This window comes from Hemicordylus capensis, chromosome 1 (assembly GCF_027244095.1).
Source record: "Hemicordylus capensis ecotype Gifberg chromosome 1, rHemCap1.1.pri, whole genome shotgun sequence".
NCBI lineage: Eukaryota > Metazoa > Chordata > Lepidosauria > Squamata > Cordylidae > Hemicordylus > Hemicordylus capensis.
This window is the reverse complement of record NC_069657.1, coordinates 424,109,655-424,133,018: the sequence shown is the minus strand read 5'-3', so window position 1 is coordinate 424,133,018 and position 23,364 is coordinate 424,109,655. Positions and strand designations below refer to the sequence as shown.

At 44.8% G+C, this 23,364-nt stretch overlaps 1 protein-coding gene across 1 annotated transcript; it reads left to right on the top strand.

Moving 5' to 3' along the window:
* The first annotated feature begins 458 nt into the window (after positions 1-458).
* Positions 459-19,394, top strand: LOC128351671 (cytochrome c oxidase subunit 7A-related protein, mitochondrial). The gene is made up of 3 exons (XM_053311390.1): positions 459-646; positions 15,801-15,935; positions 18,412-19,394. The coding sequence occupies exons 1-3, from the start codon at positions 575-577 to the stop codon at positions 18,553-18,555; spliced, it is 351 nt and encodes a 116-aa protein (XP_053167365.1). The 5' UTR covers positions 459-574; the 3' UTR covers positions 18,556-19,394.
* Positions 19,395-23,364: the final 3,970 nt, after the last annotated feature.

The window sequence follows — 23,364 nt, the reverse complement described above, 5'->3', positions numbered from 1 at the left end:
TAGATCCGCTTCCAGACTGCATGCAAAGGCCGTATATCAATCGATTTGCATGGCGTCGCGCTTTTAAAAAAAGCACGGGCTCCTCTTCTCGCTATTGCCAAATGGACAGCTCTCACTTCCGCCCCGGGAAAGATCAGAAATGGCATTCAAAGCCAACCCGGAAGTTGGGGAGCAGTCTATCGATCTACCTTTTGAAATCTATACATGCAGCTAAGGCAAAGTGCGCAGGCTCGCTCGATTTCAGCCTGGAGTCGTCTTAATTCTTAATTGTTGCCTGATTTGAAAAGTTATTCTGAAATTAGCCCCTCCCAAGTCAACACGCTTTGTAACATTTTCAATCGGTAATTCTGCTTAGGTCTCAACACTAATGGCAGACAACTTCGCCTCACTTTTATTTGGAAGCTAATTTTCTCAGGCAACAGCCTGGTCTCTCTCAGGAAAGGGTCCAAGAAAGAGCCGGTCGCGTGCAGGGGTCCTTTTTGTGGAGCCGTCGCAGCCGGGTGCCTGCGTGCTCGCTAGACTGGGGAAGCGGGGCTTCGTCCGGGGAGCAAGGGAGCCGGTCCGGGGAGCTGCCATGTATTACAAATTCAGCGGCTTCACGCAGAGGCTGGTCGGGGCCGGCGCTTCCGCCGCATACACCCCGCAGGTAACCGGTAGCCCGCCGCGTTTGCGTCTGTGTGTGTGTCACCGGCGAGTTGACCTTCACAACCTCCCTCGGTGTGGGGAGTTGCTTAAGGGTCCCCGCGAGGGTCATTTCTCGCTAGGCAGCCCATATAATACTGCAGGGTGGGAAAGCGGTCTTTGGAGAGGAGGCTGCCGGTATCACTGGAGCACGTGACCTCTGCCCTTGGTCGGAGCGAAGAGGGCGGGGCCGCCGCTGCCCTGGATCTCCTTCTGGCGCGAGGAAAGGAGCAAGGCGGGAGATGCCCGCTGAGCAGCAGGATGACCTTCAGGTTGCCAGAAAAGTGATCAGCTGGCATAGCTGTAATTGAACAAAGGTGGGGACAAATGTCCGTGGGTCCGGGGGTGGTGGGGTTGCAGGGGGCAAAAGCTGGGAAGCCGCCCGCTCTTTGCTCTCTCCTCCTGCCTCACTGGCAAGCTGTGCTGGCCAAGTGTGTGATTTTATTTGCACAGTGTGTGGAGTGTGTGATATTATTTGCACAGGAGTAAGAGAGAGGGCATGCCAAGAATGTTGTGGCTTTTGCCATGTCAATATCATTCTTTTTGCAGCAAAGGTAAAACAGGGATATAGAAAACTGCTGTTGGCCCATCTGCTCTGTATTCTCTACATTGGCTGGCAGTGGCTCTCCAAGGCCACAGGCAGGAGTCTTTCTCAGCCCTGAGATGACAGGAAGTGAACCTGGGTCCTGAACTCTTCCACTGAGCTCTGGCCCCATCCCCTAAGGTGAATATTTTATAGTGCTCACAGGTTGTTTCCCATCCAAATGCAAACCAAGGCAGGCCCAGCTTTACAAAGGGGATGATTCATGCTTGCTACCACATCTGGGGGGGCCAGGGGGCCAAGGAACCCATCTTCACTTCTTGTTCCAGGGTCAACTTTGATAAATAATTTGATAAACAGTAATTTATCATAATTTAAATAATAACTTATGAATTTGATTAATCATCATCATCACTTCAGCCTTGCTACATTCCTGCAAGTGAGGGTTGCCTAGGACTGTCTAGGACTGACCTGGAGCCTCTAGGTCAGTGGTTCCCAACCAGGGTTCCTCCAGATATTGCTGAACTACAACTCCCAGCATCCCCAGCCACAATTAATTGTAGCTGGGGATTATGGGAGTTGTAGTTCAGCAACATCTGGAGGAACCCTGGTTAGAAACCACTGCTCTAGGTATTGGTCTCCAGGTGACTGTTAAAATCAGCCTTGGATATTCTAGTGACTTGATATTGTGAAAAATATTAGGTGGAAGAACTGTGTTGGGAATAGCTTCAGTCACAGTTGGAAGGGCTGGGAGCTGGTTCAGGACACACTGGTGTTTAGAAGTTCACAGGCTTTGCTCACAAGCACAGTTTCTGTCCAGAAGACCCAATTTTAAGTAGGGTTGCAGTGTACAATTGTTTAGATGACTTGCATACATTGCTGTCCCTTTCTGATCCAAGAGCGACATGCCCGCATCTATCTGAAAACCACCTGCATGTTGCTGGAGAGCCTCTGTGGCTCCTAAGAATTGCATCAGCACTTCGCAACATCTCTTGGAGCTGCAGAGGCTTTCTATCAGTATTCAGGCAGTTTTCAGATGGACAGAACCAGCATGGGCACCTCACTCTTGGGTCAGCAGGGCTCTGTGCTTTTCAGTGCACAAGGCACATACTGCTTTTCAGCAGAAGTTCTCAAAGGTGATTTACATAGCAATAATTATTTAATCACGCTTGTTTGCATTTCTCTTGCAACAGTGTCAGTGGCTGTCAGTGCATTGGTTTGTTCCTGTGCTCTTTACTTAGCAAGGGATACTGTTTGTCTGTTGGAGAGGTTTTCAGGCCTGGAAGATATTGTCTTTGCTGGAGAGGAACTGTGCCAGTACAGTACATCCAGTTAATCAGACGTCTATTATAATTTTTTAAAATAACTTTTTATTAAAGGTTCTGGGATACATTACTGCATATCCTTAACTCCATTGTATCGCAGCTTCCACTATGTGGCACAGGTTAAGGTGAGAGATGTGATGGACAAGGGCCAATCTGATTAGTTTCATGGATGAGCCGAAAGTAAAAACTCATGTATACAACTTGTTGCTGTAGCCATTGCAGTATGCTGTGATTAGTAGAACTACGGGTTATTCAGTAGTCTGAAGCTGTCTTCTGGTTTCAGTTCTGTGTCCTGTAAGATTTGACACAGAAAAACATGTACCTCTGTTTGTGTTCAGTGGAAAAAAGGAGGGTAGTGCACAATCTACTACACAAACCACCAGTTTGGGTTTAACTGCAAAGGTGCAATCCAGAATCCACATACTTGCATTTTAGATGACACAGATACAGATAGACTCTCTCCTAGATGACCCAGAGACCAACCTGGCCACTGCATTCTGGACCAACTGCAGTTTCCGGACAACGTACAAAAGCAGCCCCACATAAAATGCATTGCAGTAATCCAGCCTAGAGGTTACCAGCATATGTACCACCATTTTGAGGTCATTTATCTCTGGAAATGGATGCAGCTGGTGTATCAGCTGAAGCTGATAAAAAACACTTCTGGCCACTGTCTCAACCTGGGACACCAGGGAGAAGTTCAGATCCAGAAGTATCCCCAGATTGCATACCTGTTCCTTCCGAGGGAGCGTGATCCCATCCAGAACTGGCAGATCAAAATCATCTCCCGAGTTCTGAACCTGCACAATAAGTACCTCTGTCTTATCTGGATTCAGTCTCAGTTTGTTATCCCTCATCCAGCCCATTACTGCCTCCAGGCAGGCATTTAGGGAGGTTATGCCTTCTCCTGATGATGTTGACATGGCAAAATAGATTTGGGTGCCATCAGCATATTGATAATACCCTGCACCAAATCTCCTTGTGACTTCTCCCAGTGGTTTCATGTAGATGTTAAACAACATCGGACACCATATGGAGCCTTGAGGGACACCATACGAAAGTTCAGATTTTGAAGAACAACAGTCTCCAAGAGACACCATCTGGAATCTGCCCGTGAGGTTGGAGCGGAAGCACAGTAAAGCAGTGCCTCCCACCTCCAATCCCCTCAGATGTTCTAGAAGGATACTATGGTTAATAGTATTGAAAGCTGCCAAGAGATCCAAAAGGACCAACAGAGTCACACTCCCTCTGTCAATTCCTAATTGGACATCATCCATCAGGCCAACCATGGCAGACTCTACCCTATAGCCTGCATGGAAGCCAGTTTGAAATGGGTCTTGATAATCAGTTTCCAAGACTGCCTGGAGCTGGGAGGCCACCACCTTCTCAATCATCTTGCCCAGCCATGGAAGGTTGGAGACAACCTTTATAGTTGCTTAACAGTGAGGGATCCAAGGCAGGCTTCTTTAGAAGCAATCTAGTGATTGCCTCCTTAAGACGAGGAGGCATCCTGCCCTCCCTCAGAGAAGCATTTGTGATCTGTACCAGGCCTCTGTACCAGATTTATGATCTACAAGATAGTAGATACTATCTCCCTACCAGATAGTATAAACCATGTTGGGCAAGGATCAAGAGGGCAGTTGGCACGCCACACCATTCCAAGCAACTTGTCCACATCCTCAGGAGTCACAAACTGAAATTGATCCAGGGTCATCACATAAGAGGAGCTGCTGGACACCTCAGCATCAGACTCTGTAACAATTGTGGAGTTTGAATCTAAGTCGGCCCAAATACGAGAGATTTTGTCCACAATAAAACTCATTAAAAACATCACATGAGTAACTGTTGGTTCTAAGTATTGATTCAAGGGGAAGGGGCGCACATTAGCCCCTTCACGACCCTGAACAACTCCGTCGGACTTGTTCAGGGTGAACTTGCGGATGTGAACTTGTGGATGCAATACAGGAGGAAAAGAATCGCTTCTTTGCCGCACGTATCACCTGAGCATAGATCTTCAAATACACTCTATGTAGTAATCTGTCAGATTCGAGTTGAGTCTCCACTTGCACTTTAGTCGTCTACCTCGCCGCTTCAGCCCCCATAGTTCTGTTTATCAAGGGGCCAGTTTCGAAGCGGGTTGGAGAGGAAGCTTAGGACTGATCATGTCCACTGCTCTGGTGAGTTGATTATTCCAGTTCCCCACCAGAGTGTTGACAGGGTCACCAGCTTTCCTTCCCTGCCGTGTATGGCGCGGCTCTGCCCAGCCAGGCTATGCCGCTTTCTCTCTCTGCTGCTTCCCCCCACCCCTCCGCCCCAGTCTGTTCCCCATTGTTCCATTCTCTCTGCCCTCTCAGCACGGTCCCCATCCTCCTCCCACCACTGGCAGCTTTCCCTCCCTGCCTCCTGGCAGCGCTTTCTCTCCCTGCCGGGCTCCATCCCTCCCTCCTCGCCATTTTCGCTGCCTGCTTGGCCGTCGTTGGCAGCTCGCAATGGCGCCTCCTCCTTGGGCTTCCTACCTCCCTGCCATTTTTGCCCGCCTGCTGGCTGCCTCCTCTTCCTCATCCCGCCAGCTGCCTCTCGCAGCACTCTCAGAACTTTCGGGTGCTCTTGCGAGATTTTTTTTTAAAAAAAATTAAAACGTTTATACCGCCCTTCCAAAAGGCTCAGGGCGGTTTACATTAAAACACCTTAAAATCAGTTAATAATTAAAATAAAAATTATAAAACATAACAATGATTAACAATTAAAAACATCATAAAACTACAATTAAACAATCAAAACAATTTAAAAACAATGTTTTTAATGTTGCCACGCATCCGGTGGACCGCCTTAGAGAATTAATTATATAGATAGATAGATGGTTATATAATGCCTAAAGAGGGCTTATGCTACATCTTGAAGTGGTAGGCACCTGTCTTAAATCCACTGAAATGTGCAAATTGTGTGGGGTTGAATCAGGCACTATGGAAACTAGAACATGTTCTTTTAAATTGTATTTCTTATTGTCAGATTATAATATTTTCATTATCCCTCTCAGTATCTCTCCCAGAATGTTTTGAAAGGTTTTCTGCCACTTACTTGTTTTCAGGACAGAATTTGGATGTTGCCCTTAAGGCAGCCATATCTTGTGTGGTGGCTGCTGACATTTGATAAAAGCTGACTAAATTGGAGTGTTGCGTTATTAGCTATGTATATTATGCATTATGCATTATTATGCATTGAAGTGTCACATTATTAGCTATGTATTATGCATTAGGTTACTAGTTCTAGAGTAGGATACATTGGGTTATTGGTACAGAAAGGCTGTTTTGTTGTGTATCAATCTAATGTTTGAATAGATTTTGCCGAAATAAACTACTACTGCTGCTGCTGCTGCAACTACTACTACTAAGGTGGGGTTGCTGAAACTTGCATGTGACTGCTCCTAAATAAGGTGGTCAGTTGACTTCTTTTCCCCACCCTAAACAAAGTGACAATCTGACTTGCACAAAATAATGTCTCTGCTTACCATGTGTGCAGAGCTGGAAAAGTCACCATTGAGATCACTCTTTGCTGGTAATGCTGAATACCGAGATTCAAGCAGCTGTAGCTCAAAGCCGCCATTTTCTCAGGCCTTGCACTGTGGTTCAGTTATATAGAAAAATGTGGCCTGTGGTGTTTCATAGGTGAAGTTGCAAGCTATTTAGGAAAAGGCTTGCTATTCTTCACTGAAATACAATGAAAGAATGTATAACTGTACACATCTCTGTACATCTCAGTCCTAAATGCATTACTCCGAGACAGGTGAGTATGCTTGGAAAGAGGAATTAGTGCACTTTTTAAAAGGACTGAAGTGATTTAAATCCTACTTGATAGCTTATGTCATCTTACGTCATCTTATTGAGGAGAGGAGATCTGGTCTTGTGGTAGCAAGCATGGCTTGTCCCCTTAGCTAAGCAGGGTCCACCCTGGTTGCATTTGAATGGGAGACTAGAAGTGTGAGCACTGTCAGATATTCCCCTCAGGGGATGGAGCTGCTCTAGGAAGAGTGGAAGGTTCCAAGTTCCCTCCCTGGAAGCATCTCCAAGATAGGGCTGAGAAAGATTCCTGCCTGTAACCTTGGAGAAGCTGCTGCCACTGTTCCCTCTAAGGCATGCACATGCTCATGAGTTTTTGGATGTCTGCTCAGTTCATTTTCGATTCCGCTCAGGTTGAATCAGGAAGGTCCCATTCTGAATGCAGGTGCGCACACACTGCCTTGATACTGCCGCCCAGAACAAAACTCATTCTGCACAGAGATGGGGGAAAATTAGAGGGTCCACTGGCTGCTGCCGGTCTGTGAAGACAATACTTAGCTAGATAGACCAATGGTCTAACTCAGTATATGGCAGGTTCCTATGCTCCTCTGTCAGGACTTGACAAATCCCAGATGCCAGGGAGCCATGGTGCATAGAAATTTAACTGCTGTTCCTAGACTAGGATATTCAGAGATAGAGTTATTGGTCCCAGACAATCCTGTTTCTGTTCTAAGTATGTTACTTGTAAGGGGGATAAAGAGAAGCTCGTTTGCCCTTCATCTCCACAGTATCTGCCATTAAATACAGTAATTTTGTAAAGTGTCCATTGTCTGGCTCCAAAATGTTTGAGCTGGCTCCTAAATCCAAAGAAAATTGGTCAAAGGCAGTGAACCTTTGTGTTTTATGAAACACAAAGGTTATGTGTTTCAGCAAAATAGATTTCAGCAAAATATATTTAAAAAAATTAATATGGTCATGTGCATCCCAAAGCTATTTTTAAAAGTCTGGAAAAATCCCAGGTGGCTGGCTGCCTGGGCTTTTTAATTCCTAGCTACTAGCATATGATCTTGATTTCTGTTTATCCAATCTAATCCTGTTGCTGTGGACTGGAGACATGACTCTAAGCAAAACACAGAAACAAATAAATATTGAGTGTTGCCAGTCCAGAAATGTACAGAATTAGCCTTGTGGTTCCTTTTAGATTACAGTTGAACCTCCAAATCTCTTAATATGTAGGATGCCTAAAGGGAAGGCAAAGTTATTTGCTACTGAGAAATGCTAAGCTGATTCCTATGATCTACGTCTGACGTACGATCATAATAAAGTTTTTTCCACCCTGTGATCTCTTTAACATAGGAAATACTAGTTGTTGAAGTGAATCTTGTATTGAAGTGGTTATCCAAATGCTTTATGGCATCCCCATACCACAGTTTGCTACTCATTTAGCACAGGAGTCTGCAAATATTGCTGGGCTTGGTAGCCAATGGTTATTTTTGCTTGCCACAATAAGATAATCTCTAAGTCCAATAGGGCCTATCACAAATATGCCAATAAAATGCTAGCTTCAAGCCTTGACACGTTGCTCTACATTGACCCATTAGATTTTTTAAAATTAGGATTTTATTTTTTAAAAATATTGTTTTAGTGTGACTGGGCAAAGAGGCACCTTTTTAACATGGTGATTCTCTTTATTTAGCAGTGGTGGGAGTAACTGGCCCTATCCACCCCCAGCACAGTACCTCAAGTGACTGTTGCTGGTGTCTATCATGTTTCTTTTTAGATTGTGAGCCCTTTCGGGACAGGGATCCAACTTGTTTGTTTGTTATTTCTCTGTGTAAACCGCTTTGGAACCTTTTGTTTTATCTTACAATGTTAGCCACTTTGGGGTTTTCTTATGAAAGCCAGGATAAAAATGGACAAATAGGTGATGTAGTGGAGCTTTTATATTGGTATTAGAGGCACGGCCATCCCTAGCAGGGTGCAGGGCTCAGGACTTTGAGCGGGGTGGTGGTGGTTTGGAGATTCCTGCCTGGAATCTCCTAGTTCCTCCTGCCACCAGCTGCTGAAGCGCATCTCCCACTGTAGCAGCTGGTTTAAGCTACAGCTGGCCCCACAGCATGCTCTGTTGGGCTGTGCACAATGCCAGCTACAGCTGGGCTGCTCTCCTTTCTGGAAACCAGAGGGGACCAGCCCAGCTGGAGCCAATACTGCAGCAGAGAGAGCACTCTTGGTGCAGGCTGGATCTTCAAGCAGCTGCCATGTGGGAGCCATTCTTCAGGGCAGATGGCGTTGGGGACTTGGAGATTCATAATGTAACCCAGGGGAAACAAACCTAATAAGCAGCTCTTCACACCATGACGTAGCTCAGGGATTCTCAAACTTGGGCCCACAGGTGGTGTTGACTACAAGTCCCATCATCCCCAGCCACAGTGGCCAGAGGCATCTCCAGGTATGCTTTTTGCTTTCTAAAGAATGGGAGTTGTAGTCTAACAACATCTGAAGATCCAAGCTTGAGAATACTTGACGTAGCTAAAAAAAAAGAAGGGAAAAAAAGAGGGTATTTGCTCTCATTAACAGATGGCTTCTAGAAAATGGAGTGCACTTTCTGTTTTCTAATTAATTAGGAATGAAACTTGCGTGCTCAGTCAGCTGGCAAATATTAATAAAATGTCAGCTCTGAATGTAAATAGAACATTCAGAAGTTGCTCTTAAAGATCAGAACTTTGAACTGGAATGCGGAAGGTATGGTGTTTAAATGAGGCTGGATGACAGAAGTGTGCGGTTTGTAAGAAACCTCTTCCCTTCTATGCTTTTGCTTTTTATTTAAAAATATCTTTTCCAAAAGCTCATAGTAGGTTAGGTCATTTACCATGTATAAATACATTTTTAGTTCTGCTCTTTTATACCAGTTCCAACTAAACTATGCCTGCTAAAAGTGGTGCTGCAGTCAAACTTGATGCCTGCTTCATCTTTTCTTTTGAGAAGCTAGTGCCAAATTTGGCACTGCATAAAGTGCACTACCGGCCTTTTTACAAAGCTGAATAAAGTACTTCAGCTCTCTGGATGTCCACTTCAAATGATATACCCGGCTGATCAAACACCAAGGTCCTCTTTTTCCAGCTCTGACTAAAAAAAAAAACAGCCCAAGAGATTCTTGCAACGCTTCCAGAAGACACCCAGCCTTGGAATATGGTGTGTCTGAATTCCTCATTTTGCATAGCTTGGAATGCCTTTTCATGTGCTGTTAATTTACATAAATAATCAAGGAGGCTCTTACTATAATCTTAAGAATCCAAGATTTCATTAGAGCGCCTCTAGTTTTTTTAAAAAACAAACAAAAGGAAATAACAGAAGTCCATATTAATTGTTTTTCAATGTGGTTTTCAAGAGTGGGCCCATCAAATGTGGAGATTCCATCTTTAGTAAGGATATACTAGGAGCCAAAATCTGGCCTTTTAATCTTTCTTTGACTCTTTTTAATCTGGCTTTCCTCCTGGATATGAATCCGATTTTTTTAAAAATAGACATGGTAGATAATCTCCATTGTAGGATCATCAAAGATAGTGCTTCCCTATTATTATCAGTGGCTTTTGATACTGTGGATTGCACTCTTTTCCTGAGCTGTTTAGAGCACTGGGTCAGAATTGGCATTGCAGTGGTGTTGGCATTGTAATGGAGTGGAAGTTTCTGATCAGGTTACGATCTTCAGAGTGTTTCTGGATCCAGCTTTGCTTCTTGAGAAGCAGCTCGTGGTTGTGAGTAGGAGGTAAATGACTGAAAAAGCATACGTTCCATCCTTCTGAGTGAGACGGGCTTCTTGGCTGCTCCATTATTATATAATCTCCAGGCACGACAACTTCAATGCACTTTACGTGCAGCTATCAAAGACAACTCAGAAGGTACAGGTGGTGCAAGATACTGCTCCCCGTTTTGTAATAGGCATGGGATGATGTGACCACATTTAAGCAAGATTAAATTAATTGTGCTGGTTACTAGTGTGCTTCTGGGCCCAATTCAGGGTGTTGCTTTTGATCTATGAAGTATTTTGTATCCTCTTGGTGGGGGGACCATGTGCTTGAAGGATTCTCTCTCCATATATCAGCTGTGAGCCAGTTGCAATAAGGTGTTTAAACCTTCTTCATGTACCTTTGCGGGCAGAGGTGAGAACAGTGATAGATGCTGGGGTTTTATTGCAGTGACTCTTAGGCTCTGGCACAAGATCTGAAGAAAAGTTTATCTATGTGGCTTTTCTTTGAAAAGGCTGCAATACTTTTAATATTATTTCAGGAAGTATTTAGTTGACCTAGTAGTTAGGAACATAGGAAGCTGTCTTGTACTGAGCCAGACCATTTCCCCATCTACCTCCGTATTGTCTTGCACAGACAGGCAGTGGCTTTTTATAGGTTACGGGCAGGAGTCTCCCCCAGCCTTATCTGGAGATGCCAGGGAGGGAATTTGGATATTCCTGCATGCAGATTCTCTTCCCAGGGCGGCCCCATCCCCTAAGGGGAATAACTCACAGTGCTCACACGTTGTCTCCCATTCAAATGCAAACCAGGGCAGACCCTTCTTAGCAAAGGGGACAAGTCATGCTTGCTACCACAAGACCAGCAGTTTGAGGCTGTTCTTTGTAATTATTTTTAGTTTTCCATTTAGTCCGTGGTTTTTATCTTACCGTGGTTTTAAATAGTGTATGCTAATTAAACATTTGGGGGGAAATGGCCTATACATACTTTAAATAACTAGTTCAAATGAGTAAGTGAAATTCAGCCCCCTTTGGTTGCACAGACTGCAGTTCACCTCCCTCCACAGCTGCCTCACCTGTCACTTGTTGTTAACAGAATCCAGCTCCTCCAGTCCCTAAACTCTGTGTGAATGTTTGCTCCAACTTCCCTTTCCCCTGAACTTCTTTTTCGCAACTCTGTTCCTGACTGTCTTTGCACGGGCCTCGTCCTCTCTACTTAATGCTTCTCCCTCTATCTCAAATAATTCTTTCTTGATCCAATGCGTACTCTGCTCCACTTACATTATTCACACTTCCACTGTACATGTCTTGTCTTCTAGTCCTCCTATCTCCTGCACTGTCTTCCTTCTCGGCCTCCCAGCCCTCATAGGAGCATAGGAAGCTGCCATATACTGAGTCAGACCATTGGTCTATCTAGCTCAGTATTGTCTACACAGACTGGCAGCGGCTCCTCCAAGGTTTCAGGCAGGAACCTCTCTCAGCCCTCCACTTCCGTGGTACCCATTCCCCTATCCTCCGTCCCACCAACAATATACAGCACAGGTTACTAAGCTCTGTGGCTTCTCCCATCCAAACTGACTTCAATAACAACAACAACAACAAATATTTATATATCACTTTTCAACAAAAGTTTCCAAAGTGGTTTACACAGAGAAATAATGAATAAATAAATAAGATGGCTCACAGTCTAAAAAGAAAAATAAGACAGACACCAGCAACGGTCACTGGAGGTACTGTGCTGGGGGTGGAGAGGGCCAGTTACTCTCCCCCTGCTCAATAAAGAGAATCACCATGTTAAAATGGTGCCTCTTTGCCCAGTTAGCATGAGGGTAATTTGGCTTAGGTTCTTCTCACCAGAGTATTCGTGAACGTTTTTTGATACCATAGCACTTCATCCAAAGGGGGTTCACAGATAATGGGGGGGGGAAAATCTAGCCTACTATGTGTACATGTATAAAAGAGAGCCATCAATCAGAGTTTGGCGTATGCCATATTTTTTATATTTATAAGAAAACGTTCTTATATGCAAGTAGTGATGCCCATCTTGCTTGGGATAGATTTTGTGATACCGTTCAGTACACAAGTTCCCTATTGCGTGATTTTTAAAACAAATGTAACTAGCTTTGAATAAAATTATCCTGACTTTTAAAAAGTGTTTTTTTAAAATGGCTTTGATTGGCAGGTGCTTGATAGATGAACAAACAAAAAGTAATTAGTAGACATTCATTCTAAGCATGCACTCATTAGCCTTGTTAAAGTGCAAATTTAATATCAAACATATTGTGTTCACACTTGCTGTCTGGAATAATGAGGTGGAGAATAGGCATGTGGGTAATTGTGGTTGCACTCCGTAGCCTCCTTACTTCAGTGTAGACCTATTAAATAGAGAAGAATTGTTCAGGGGAAGTGAACTGTCTGTGCATGAAGTAAGAAGCTTTCCAGAATTAACTGAATCTCAGCTCTTCATCAGCAGTGCTGGAATGCATAAATGAAGACACAGTGCATTGTGAAGGTAGAGCATTCAAGTCTTAATTGAAGATTTTTTCCTAGGGATGTTCATTAATATGTTCAAAACTCAAGGGGAATAAAGGCCAAATGACTCACTTGCTATGTATTAAATTCCTTGTTTCCAGTACTTCTCATCTCTATTGGTGGGTCAGCTCCCAGAGCTGTTAAATCAATCAGATTAGAGGGCAGGAAAGTGAAGTGGGGAAGTCTGCAATTAAGTCCCTTCCACCTCTTTAATTTATCCTGCTCAGAAACTACCCTGCTCTTGTCCTTCCTGTCCGCTGCTGCCTCCTTTTCTTCCCACAGTAAAAGCCCTGAAAGTATGAAGTAGAAAATGATTGTTTTCTCTTTGTTTTCATGAGCGCTAATAGATACCACGAGCCACTTAATGGCACAGCGGGGAAATGATTTGCCTAGGGAGCAAGAGGTTGCCAGTTCAAATCCCCCACTGGTATGTTCCCCAGACTATGGGAAACACCTATATTGGGCAGCAGCGATATAGGAAGATGGCAGGCCATAGTGTGGTGCCGGATCTTTGTTTTTTCCAGAAAGCAGCTCTCTCCCCCTGCCCTCAGTGCTCATGTCCCGGAATGTATCTCTGTAGATCTAAAATGGAGGCTCACTTTTTAAAATTGTGATCTGAGTTTTCAGAATCCAGGCCTAGCCACAAATGTCCCCTTTCAGCAGTCTTGTAACTCTCAGGCCTGTTTATAGCAAAATGCATCTTCTAACAAAGGGTTTCCCACACTTGTGTCCCCAGATAGTGTTGGACTAGAACTTCCATCATCCCCAGCTGGTCTTGTGGGAGCAAGGAGGAGTTGTTTCTGTTCCTAAGTAGGGTCTGCCTTGGTTTCCAATTGGAGGGATGACTACATGTGAGCACTGTAAGATATTCCCCTTAAGGAATGGGATCATAGCTCAGTGAAAGAGCATCTGTTTTGCATGTAGAAGGTCCTAGGTTCATTCCCTGGCATCTCTAGATAGGGCTGTGGAAAACTCCTGCCTGAAACCTTGGAGAACCACTGCCAGTTACTACTACTACTAACTATCACTGCTAGTTAGCCATGCTTATATTTAGCAAGGGGTGAGCAACTGGCCCTAGCCAGCCCCAGCACAACATCCCTCCAGTGGCTGTTGCTGGTATCTGCCTTACGTTTCTTTTTAGACTGTGAACCCTTTATGGACAGGGGACCATTTTTATTTATGTATTTTTCTTTGTAATCCGTTTTGTGAACTTTGGTTGAAGAGCGGTATATAAATATTTGTAGTAGTTGGAGTAGATCAGGGCTACATGACTTCTGCAGATGCTAGACTACAACTCCCATCATCCCTGACTGTTGGCCACTGTGGCTGGGGATTATGGAAGTTGAAGTCTAAAAACCTCTGGCAGGCCTAAGTTGTGAAGCCTTGGTGTAGCCAGCACTGAGCTAGATGGATCAATGGCCTAACTCAGTATAAGGCAGCTTCCTATGTGCCCAGCCACAATGACTGAAGAATGATGGGGGTTGTAGTTCAACAACATCTGGGAGAGGAAACTCCGTTCTAACACATCGATTGTCACTTGGGTTACACCAATAACACTCCTACTGTTTTTGTTTGGGTGTCTCTTAAAAAGAGAATGAGGGGGCAAGAGAAACAATATGCGAAGGAAGATGGTTCCTTCATCTTTCAAAAGGGGAAAGATGGTAATATTTTGGTAGGTGAAGCTTTTTTATCCCTACCTGACAAAACTGCAACTATTAAAAACCAACTGCAGTTGCCTGTGTTTCCCAAAACTAGGTCCTGAGGGTTGGGGTACCCTCAGGGACATAGTTTTGGGAGCACAAGTTATTGCAGAAGGAAGAGAAGATTGTCAGACATCTTCCCCACTCCTTGTGTGAGATGGGGAAGGAACACTGGCTCATCAGCACAGCATTATTATCATTATCATCATTATCATCATTATCATCCATTAGCTTGGATGTCGGCCACTGTCTGTACAACTTGGTTCCTTACTCTTGGATTGCTTGGCATATGCTTAAATATATGGTGGTAATTTCTTTTCACATTTGGAAAATCTTGAACAGACCAATTTCAAGAAGAGCTTATATTGTGGAGAAGCTAAATGTAAATCTGTTTCCAGCTGTGTAAAGAATCTGACAATAAATATTAAGGGTGGTACAATGAATGCATTTTTAGGTATTTATTTGAAACATTTGTAACTCACCAAAGATTGACACACCTTCTGACAAAGACAGTAAAATAGTAAGACACACTTGCAAATAATCATTCAAAAGCAATACTGTTAAAAGCTTAAAAAAAACAAAACCCAAAGCACTCCATAGCAGTAGTGCTACAAAGCTGGAAGCATCCACTTGACAGCCATAGGTCATTTAGAAGAGGAAAGTTTTGCATCTTTTCTGGAATTGTGCAGCAGCAGTGCAGTTATCTCCTAACTGCAGAGCAGTTGTGGCAAAGGCTCTGCTCTCTGCCCCCGATGCCCTCACCTTGGGTGATGTGGTCACACAGAATGTAGACAGCTAATGGGCTCTTTATGGGGAAAGGCAGTATCCGAGGTATCCAGGTTCCAGGCCATGAAGGGCTTCAAAAGCGAGAACCAGCACCTTGAATAAGACCTGGGAGCTAACAGCCAGTGCAATAGATTAAACACATCCCTGAAATAGAGGTCCCTCCCAGAACAGCTTACAATATGGTGCACGAGAAGGATGTAGAAAGCAAAGAGACAGCAGGCAAGTTCAGGAGCAAGGAAGTTATGCTATGGTGATCGCCACTGGAGATTTTTCAAAGCAGAGAAAGGAGTAACCAAGTGGTAGTTGATCCTATGAAGCTGAGGGAGAACGCTTTGGCACATGGCTTGCCATTTGCTTGCTGAGAGCCAGCGTGGTGTAGTGGCTAGAGTGTGCGACTAGGGCTGAATTGAGTTCAAATCCACACACACACAGCCATGAAACTTACTGGTTAACTCTGGGCCAGTCATTTAACTCTCTCCAACCTACCTCACAGGGTGGTTGTGAGGATAAACATAACCATGTACCCCTCTCTGGGCTCCTTTGGAGGAGGAGTGGGATATAAATATAAAAATAAGTTAAAATGTGTAAGCGAACTTCAGAACTGTAATTTGACTTGCAGTTGACAGTGATTAAAAGTCTCCTTTATAAACACCATTATTGGGTTCTTTATCTGTTTTTATTTATAAACAAGTTGAATTTCCTTCTGTTGCGCAGGGACTCAAACCAGTGGTATCTGTGGAATCGCCACCTCTGATTTTCGGAACACCAACTAAAACTGTTTCGGAAGCACCAGCAACAGTTCAGTTCTTTGGCAAAAACAAGGTGCCAGACCTGCAAAAGTTTTTTCAGGTGAGATGGACCATTTTCCTTAATAAGGACAGAGTCCAGAATTGCATCGAGGCAGCAGCAAATGTGCACTGCGGTGTTCCCTCTAATTTTTAGAATAAGTGAGTGGAAAGCATTATGTCCTGGGCAGCAGTAACAAGGCAGTGTGTGCACATAACACTCTCTCTCATACACTCACACTCGCCAGTTAGGAACGTGGGAAGCTGCCAAATACTGAGTCTCATCATTGGTCCATCTAGCCCAGTATTGTTTTCACAGACTGGCAGCAGCTCCTCCAAGGTTGCAGGCAGGAATCTCTCTCAGCCCTATCTTGGAGAAGCCAGGGAGGGAACTTGGAACCTTCTGCTCTTCCCAGAGTGGCTCCATCCCCTGAGGGGAATATCTTACCGTGCTCACACATCAAGTCTTCCATTCATATGCAACCAGGGTGGACCCTGCTTAGCTAAGGGGACAAGTCATGCTTGCTACCACAAGACCAGCTCTTGTGGTAGGTTTTTCAACCTTTTTATTTTACCTGCTGCCGCCTCCCATCCTACCCCCACCCCACCCCCAGGTCCCCAGCTCTGGGCTCCTGAGGGGAGATGCCGCTTCCCACCCTCCTCCGTCTGCAGTTCTCGATGGAAGTCTTGTGAGATCTGCAGCCGGAACTGAAGGAGGAGGAGGCCCAGCCGGGGCGGGGGGAGAAGGAGGAGGTGGTGATGGCGACCCTAACCTGGCCGGGGAGAGGGGCTAATGGTGCGATGCTTCCCGGCTGGGGAGGGGTGGAAATGGGGTGCTGGGCTGTTGGGCAGTGGTGGTGGGTGCAGCAGAGACTGTATGCCTGCCAGAAAGTGCTGCGCGGGGGCCTGGGGGTTGGTGCATGCACACGCCCACCTTAGAGGGAACAGTGCTGCACTGAGGTCTCTCCTGCATATTAATGTTCAGTGCTAGATATTTGCACCAGTGCAGATTAAATTCTTGTAATATCCAGTTCTCACCTCTGCTAGTGTTCAGTAAGGATCTTGCAACCTGCTGAGTTTCCTCTGCCCTTGCTTCCCATCATCAGCTGCCAGTCATGGGAGATGTGAACTGTCAGGTCATAACACAAGCTAAATTGTATTAAAGGTTACTGAGTGGGAGAGAAGAACTACACATGTAGCTGGTTAAACTCTGAACGCAGTCTGTGAATACATCACCATCTCTGATTGATTGACATCACCATCTCCAATTGGTTTCTCTTTCCTTGCCACCCCTGGCTTCATTGTCTTAGGTCAGGGGTTCTCAAACTTGGGTCCCTAGGTGTTTTTGGACTTCAGCTCCCTTAATCCCCAGTCCCATAATGTCCAGAGGCCACTGTGGCTGGGGATCATGGGAGCTGAAGTCCAGCACCATCTGGGGACCCAAGTTTGAGAACCTGCCCTAGGTGTAGTAGCACTTCTTGCAAACACACTGGCTTTTTAGGACATGTTGGCATTATAGGTAGACCTGTACTAAAAGCGCCTGGGACTGCAGGAGGTAGCATGGTGGACTTAGTGCAGGGCAATTGTTTATTCTGTACTAAAAAATAAAATAAAAGATCATACTTGTGCCAGACTTGATCTTTGACAAACTGTATAAATAATGCAGATTTGCATAATTTTCTGCCATCATAGGGAAGGCAAGGAGCTATTTACAGCACTGAAACTGTACCGTCTAACTTCTGCACGTGGTTGCTTAGCTCGCTCTCTAGTTGCTGAGATGTTGCCAGAGCTTAGCCATGCAGTTACAAGCATATCTTCACAGCCATAAGTTGAATCATACCTGGGGGCAGAGTGGTGGTGTGGTCTAAATCTGAGTTTCTCAGGATGCTCCGACCTATGCATAATTTGTTAAAGATTTGTATCCCCCACCTTCACAAAAAGTCCCAGAGCAACTTGCAAGGTTAAAAAAATCCAAAGCAAACCATACAGCATATCTAAAAACAATGTGTACACTCTGGTTCAAATACAAAAGATAAAAACACAGACACCAAGAGAGATTAAAGAACAAAATAATCTAGTCTACCTAACTAAATGCTTTCCTAAATAAAACCAACTTCACTAGCTGTCCAAAATGGGAGGAAGGGAGCCAACTGAACTTCCCCTGAGAGAGCATTTTGGAGGGACAGGGCCCCAGCAGAGATGGCCGTGCCCCACATGGCCACCAAACAACACTCAGCTGGGCCACACATGTAGGAAGCCTTCTCTGTCAGATCTCATAGGGTGGATAGATTCATATATGAATATTGGATTCGTTGCTAACATAGCCCAGGTTGCATGACTTGGTTCCAAGTAGGCAAACGGAAATAGACCCTTTCCTTAAAGTCAGCACACCTAGTTCAAGAGTGTTCATTCAAGTTTTGCATAAATGGCTTTTTCTCTCCATCAACTCTCTCCTGAGGCTCTTCTAACTTCAGGTTTAGTAGCCCAGTTGAGATGTAGATGCCTTTTTATTAATTCATTTTTCTCTCTCTTGCTAACAGAAGCCCGATGGCATGCCAGTACATCTGAAACGGGGCCTTCCTGACCAACTTCTTTACCGGACCACTATGGCACTAACAATAGGAGGGACCATCTACTGTCTGATAGCTCTTTATATGGCTGCCCAGCCGAAAAAACCAGAGTGAATAATTCCTAACTTATAGGGACTGATAGCAATCCTCTGGAAGGAAGACTTGTGTTTAACCCTCTGCCGTTACACTTCAATCATGAGATTGTATGTTGCAAATTCTTGAGATTCCATTTGAGTTTAAGAACAGTACTTGGGGAAAATGGTGACCTTTCTCGTCTTAGGAAAATAAGAGCAGCATTGATTATCGGAGGTTGGAGGGAAGCCATATTCTCCTGTGTAGTTCTGCAGGTTAGTCTTTGCACCTTTCACTAAAAATAAACCAGACAGAGTGACCAGCCTGCAGAACCTCCTAATGGCCCAGCACAATAAATTGGTGGCAGAACCTGGAAATGATGTTATTGAATCAATCCATGCCTTAAGACCATCCCTGTCACAGTAGGAGGGTGGAAAGATGTTGAAAATGCATTTGACTTTCAGAAGTGAAAGTGGTGGACTAAATTGCTCCCAAATGCCAAACTGATCATTTCGCATAACAATTTTCACTCAAATGTAATGCTTTAGCCACTTTTCAAATCATGTTGAGCCTCTTCTCAAATCATGCTGAAAACTTGATTAGTAAACATTGTGCTTTTCACACTGTAATTTTTGGCAAAGGACTATGTTGCTCTGACCAGCTCATAACCATTCTGTTCTGGTGAACTATACAATTGTATTAGTTCCATTCCTGTGAATGCATCTCTTGGAAATGGAGTGTTGCACTCAAGATAGTTTCCAGTGCACTCAAACCATAGCAGCACCCGTTCCACGTCTGCCCACGCCCCCCCCCCATCTCTCTCTTTAAAATGAAGTTCTGCTTGTTTATCATTGGAATAAATACAGCGGTATAAATACTGAGCTGCCTCATATGTGTCTTGTCTTTTATGAATAATGTGGAATGGGGTTGAATGTATTTCTGATTTTTAGTTTAAACAAATAATTCAGAAGCCGGTGAACTACTTGAACTTAAGAGATCGAGAATTTCATAGGAAACTACTTCATGCTGAGTCCAACCATTAGTCCATCTAACTCGGTATTGTCTACACTGACTAGCAGTGGCAACTCCAAGGTTTCAGGCAGGAGTCTTTCCCAGCCGTACCTAGATATGTCAGGGAGTGAACCTGGATGCAAAGCACATGCTCTGCTTCTGGACTGTGGCTCCATCCCTACATTTGACAATGGATGGATGCATGCTTATTTTCTGTATTAACATTGGAGGCACAGTTCACTCTTATAGCTATAGCACTTACATTTATATACCGCTCTATAGCTGGAAGCTCTCTAAGCAGTTTACAATGATTTAGCATATTGCCCCCCAACATTCTGGGTACTCATTTTACCGACCTCGGAAGGATGGAAGGCTGAGTCAACCTTGAGCCCCTGGTCAGGATCGAACTTGTAACCTTCTGGTTACAGGGCAGCAGTTTTACCACTGCGCCACCAGAGGCTCAAGAGAATACCCCAAGAGAATTATTTTTTGAGCACAGGAATATGCCTTATACTGAGTCAGACCATTGGTCTACCTAGCTCAGTATTGTCTTCACAGACTGGCAGCAGCTTCTCCAAGGTTGCAGGCAGGAATCTCTCTCAGCCCTATCTTGGAGAAGCCAGGGAGGGAACTTGAAACCTGCTCTTCCCAGAGCAGCTTCATCCCCTGAGGAGAATATCTTGCAGTGCTCACACATCAAGTCTCCCATTCATATGCAACCAGGGCAGACCCTGCTTAGCTATGGGGACAAGTCATGCTTGCTACCACAAGACCGGCTCTCCTCTGTCATGTGCCCTGCTACACAGTATGGGAATACCAGAAGGAACCATTCTGTACAAATGTTCAGCACTCTTCCAAAGTAGCCACATTGTGTCATGGAATTACCATGAATGCTTACAGCTTCTTTTACATGTTATCTGTGTCCCAGTAAAAGACTAGAGATGATGATCAGCGATTAAAGATGTTGGCTGACATCCAGAGCAATGACCCACTTGCGGAGGGATGTTGACTAGTGCAGAACTGTTGCGCTAGCTGGTTGCACTAAGACTGGAGGTTGCGTTTCCAACTAGTGTTGCACTACCCCAAGCATGGTTGTGTAGCAGTTGCACAACTGCAGCATGCCTCCTGCCTTTAATGGGGACATTTGTGCAAGAGCACAAGAGTACAGTTCTGCAAATTCCTCTGTGTGTGGTGGGGTGGGAGTTGTTTTTAGTGTAACTAAGCAGTAGAAGTAATTTCTTCCACTAGTACAAATTTGCTCATCTTGCAAGCAGTTTGTTGCTCTGGATGTCAGCTGTTGTTCTACTACTGAGAAAGAATGTGTTCATGTGGCTAGATGACAAAAGGAAGTATGCTTTCACACATTTCTATGGAATTCTCTGCCATGGGATGTGATGACTGCCAGCAGCCTTAAAAGAGGCTCAGACAAATTCATGGAGGACAGGTCTGTCAATGGCTGCTAGAATTGATGGCTATATGCATATTTCTATGTTCAAGGGCATAAGAACATAGGAATCTGCATTATACTGATTCAGACCACTGGTCCATCTACACAGATTGGCAGCAGTTTCTCCAAGATTGTAGGCAGGAGTTTCAGTCCTATCTTGGAAATACCAGGGAGGGAACTCGGAACCTTCTGCATGCAAGAAACAAAGTGCTCACACATGTCTCCTATTCAAATGCAAGCCAGGGCAGACCCTGCTTAGCAAAGGGGACAATTCATGCTTGCTACCACAAGACTAGCTCATTCTCCTCCTGCAGGATGCAGGGGAGAAAGGGCAAGAGAGGGGTCATACCTTCACCTTTGTCTGTAGGCTTCTCAGAGGCACCTTGTGGGCCACTGTGGGAAACAATGCTGGGCTAGATAGGCCTTGAGCCTGATCCAGCAGGGCTGTTCTTATGGCTCCAGGAGCCCTTTCTCATGAGCAGTGAGAAAAGGCTCCTGGGTTTGTGGGGAGGAAACCCTAAAGAGCTTACTTTCCCCACAGATGAGTATTCTGCCCTCCGTGGGCAGGCAAATTGCCCACCCACATGAGCATCAGCTGCTGCCACCAGCAGCAACAAGGGTCAGGGTGCTGGGACGCATCAACCCCCCCCCCCCGAGCTCCAATAATGCACTGTATGAGAGCATGTGCATTTTGCGGATCCCCTCTCCCCTCCCCGAGTCTGCCAGCTGTGACTGCTTGCAGCCACAGCTGACATACGACCAAAAAAAACGTGATCAAGGGAGCACTTGCTGCCTTGTGGGTTTTCTGGCAGCATTTGGTTGGCCACTGTGCAAACTAGTCTGCTGGTCTTGATCAGGGCTGCAGAACTTTGGTCCTCCAGCTATTTTGGTATGACAGATCCCAACATCCCCAACCACAGTTACCAACCCTCGGGGATTCTAGATATTGTAGGCCAACACCTGCAGGAGGCCCAGAGTTGTGCCACTCGGGACTAGAGATGGACCCTTGGGCTGGAGGTGACCCTTTCATGAGATGGGGGCGAGATGCTTGCCTTAGGCAGCAGATTACTGGCCAGCAAGGTGGCAAGATCCACTGCTGCAGCTCTTTGAGACTGATTTGACCCTTGCAAATTTTACAAAGAACACCTCTCTTCATTTTCCTTATAAAGAAGAGAGAAGAAGCTGCTGGCAACCTTCTCTCCTTCCCATTCCTTGTGCTCTTTTCAAAGCTTGCAAGGGTTGCTTTTGAAAGAGGGCTGGATCTTGAGGCAAGGCAGTATTAAGCACCACAGTACCTTGGACTGCCCCCATCTTCGATGGACAGAAATGACCTTATTTGATACGTCTCCATTAAGTTCAGTTTCTCCTAGAGAACATCTGAAGAGAATCCTGTCATGCTGACTGTTAAAACAGCTTCTCCGCCTTGCAAATAATTTCCCCCAAAGATACTAACTGATCTGCATATATTTTAAAGTAAGGCTCCTCATTCTTACGCCTCTTGAGTTGGCAACAGGCCAGAACAGGAAAAGATCTACCGCAGAAATATGTGCATTTTCTAGAGGATTTGAAAGGCTTTTGGTGTTCTGGAAACAAGCTTTTGAGCAGATAACAAAACTGAATAGAAGAGGAAACCACTAGCAACCAATGCTCGGTTCTCAAATGATGGGCCTGCAGCAGCCAGGGCCTGTGATATTTACACCTACATGGGAACAGCTGTCTATACTTTCTCACATTTTTTAAAATCAGGCTGGTGCAAGAAATCCTGTAGGGAAGCTGAGAGGAAGAAAAGGGTATGTGTGTGAGGGGAATTTCACTTGAAGGAGTGCTTCCAACTGGCTTCTTGGATTTGCATTGGGGGAAACACAGCAAGACGATCTGTGAATTTGAGTAGCCTTGTTTACATGTTCTGTCCAACATTATACAATCTGAGTACTGTTAATTAGACTGCTCTGGGGTGTTGATAAACCACCCCTGACTAACCTTTTGGGCTTGTGTGGTGAACCCATGGATCTAGAGTGAGCAGTTCATTACAGAATAAATTTGTGAAAAGCGTCAATCTTGAAAACGGATGACAGAGCTGAAGTAAAAACCTGCTCAGATTTATTGAATAAAGGGGTACAGAAAGGAAACATTAATTAATAATCAACACAATATTAACTAATAAAAACAAACAAGACTAAGAATACCAATATTACTAAATTGAAGCTCACAAAGCAGTGTTTTAGCTTGAGATCCAAATTACCATCAACTCAAGGCTGGCCAGAGAAATGGGCATACAGAAACAGCTTTAGACTTTAAAGAGAGCAATCAGGGAGGGGAGCAAAAGAGTTTGGCGCAGAGGTTGGTTAGTATATCTCTATCCTTTCTGATGGTGCTGAGGGACCTCTGAGGGG

What these genes read in the sequence shown, in the direction of transcription:
- LOC128351671 (XM_053311390.1), top strand. Translation starts at nt 575, where the DNA reads ATGTATTACAAATTCAGCGGCTTCACGCAGAGGCTGGTCGGGGCCGGC. An exon ending in CCGCCGCATACACCCCGCAG is followed by an intron (nt 647 to 15,800) that starts GTAACCGGTAGC and finishes TCTGTTGCGCAG; the next exon opens with GGACTCAAACCAGTGGTATC. An exon ending in ACCTGCAAAAGTTTTTTCAG is followed by an intron (nt 15,936 to 18,411) that starts GTGAGATGGACC and finishes TCTTGCTAACAG; the next exon opens with AAGCCCGATGGCATGCCAGT.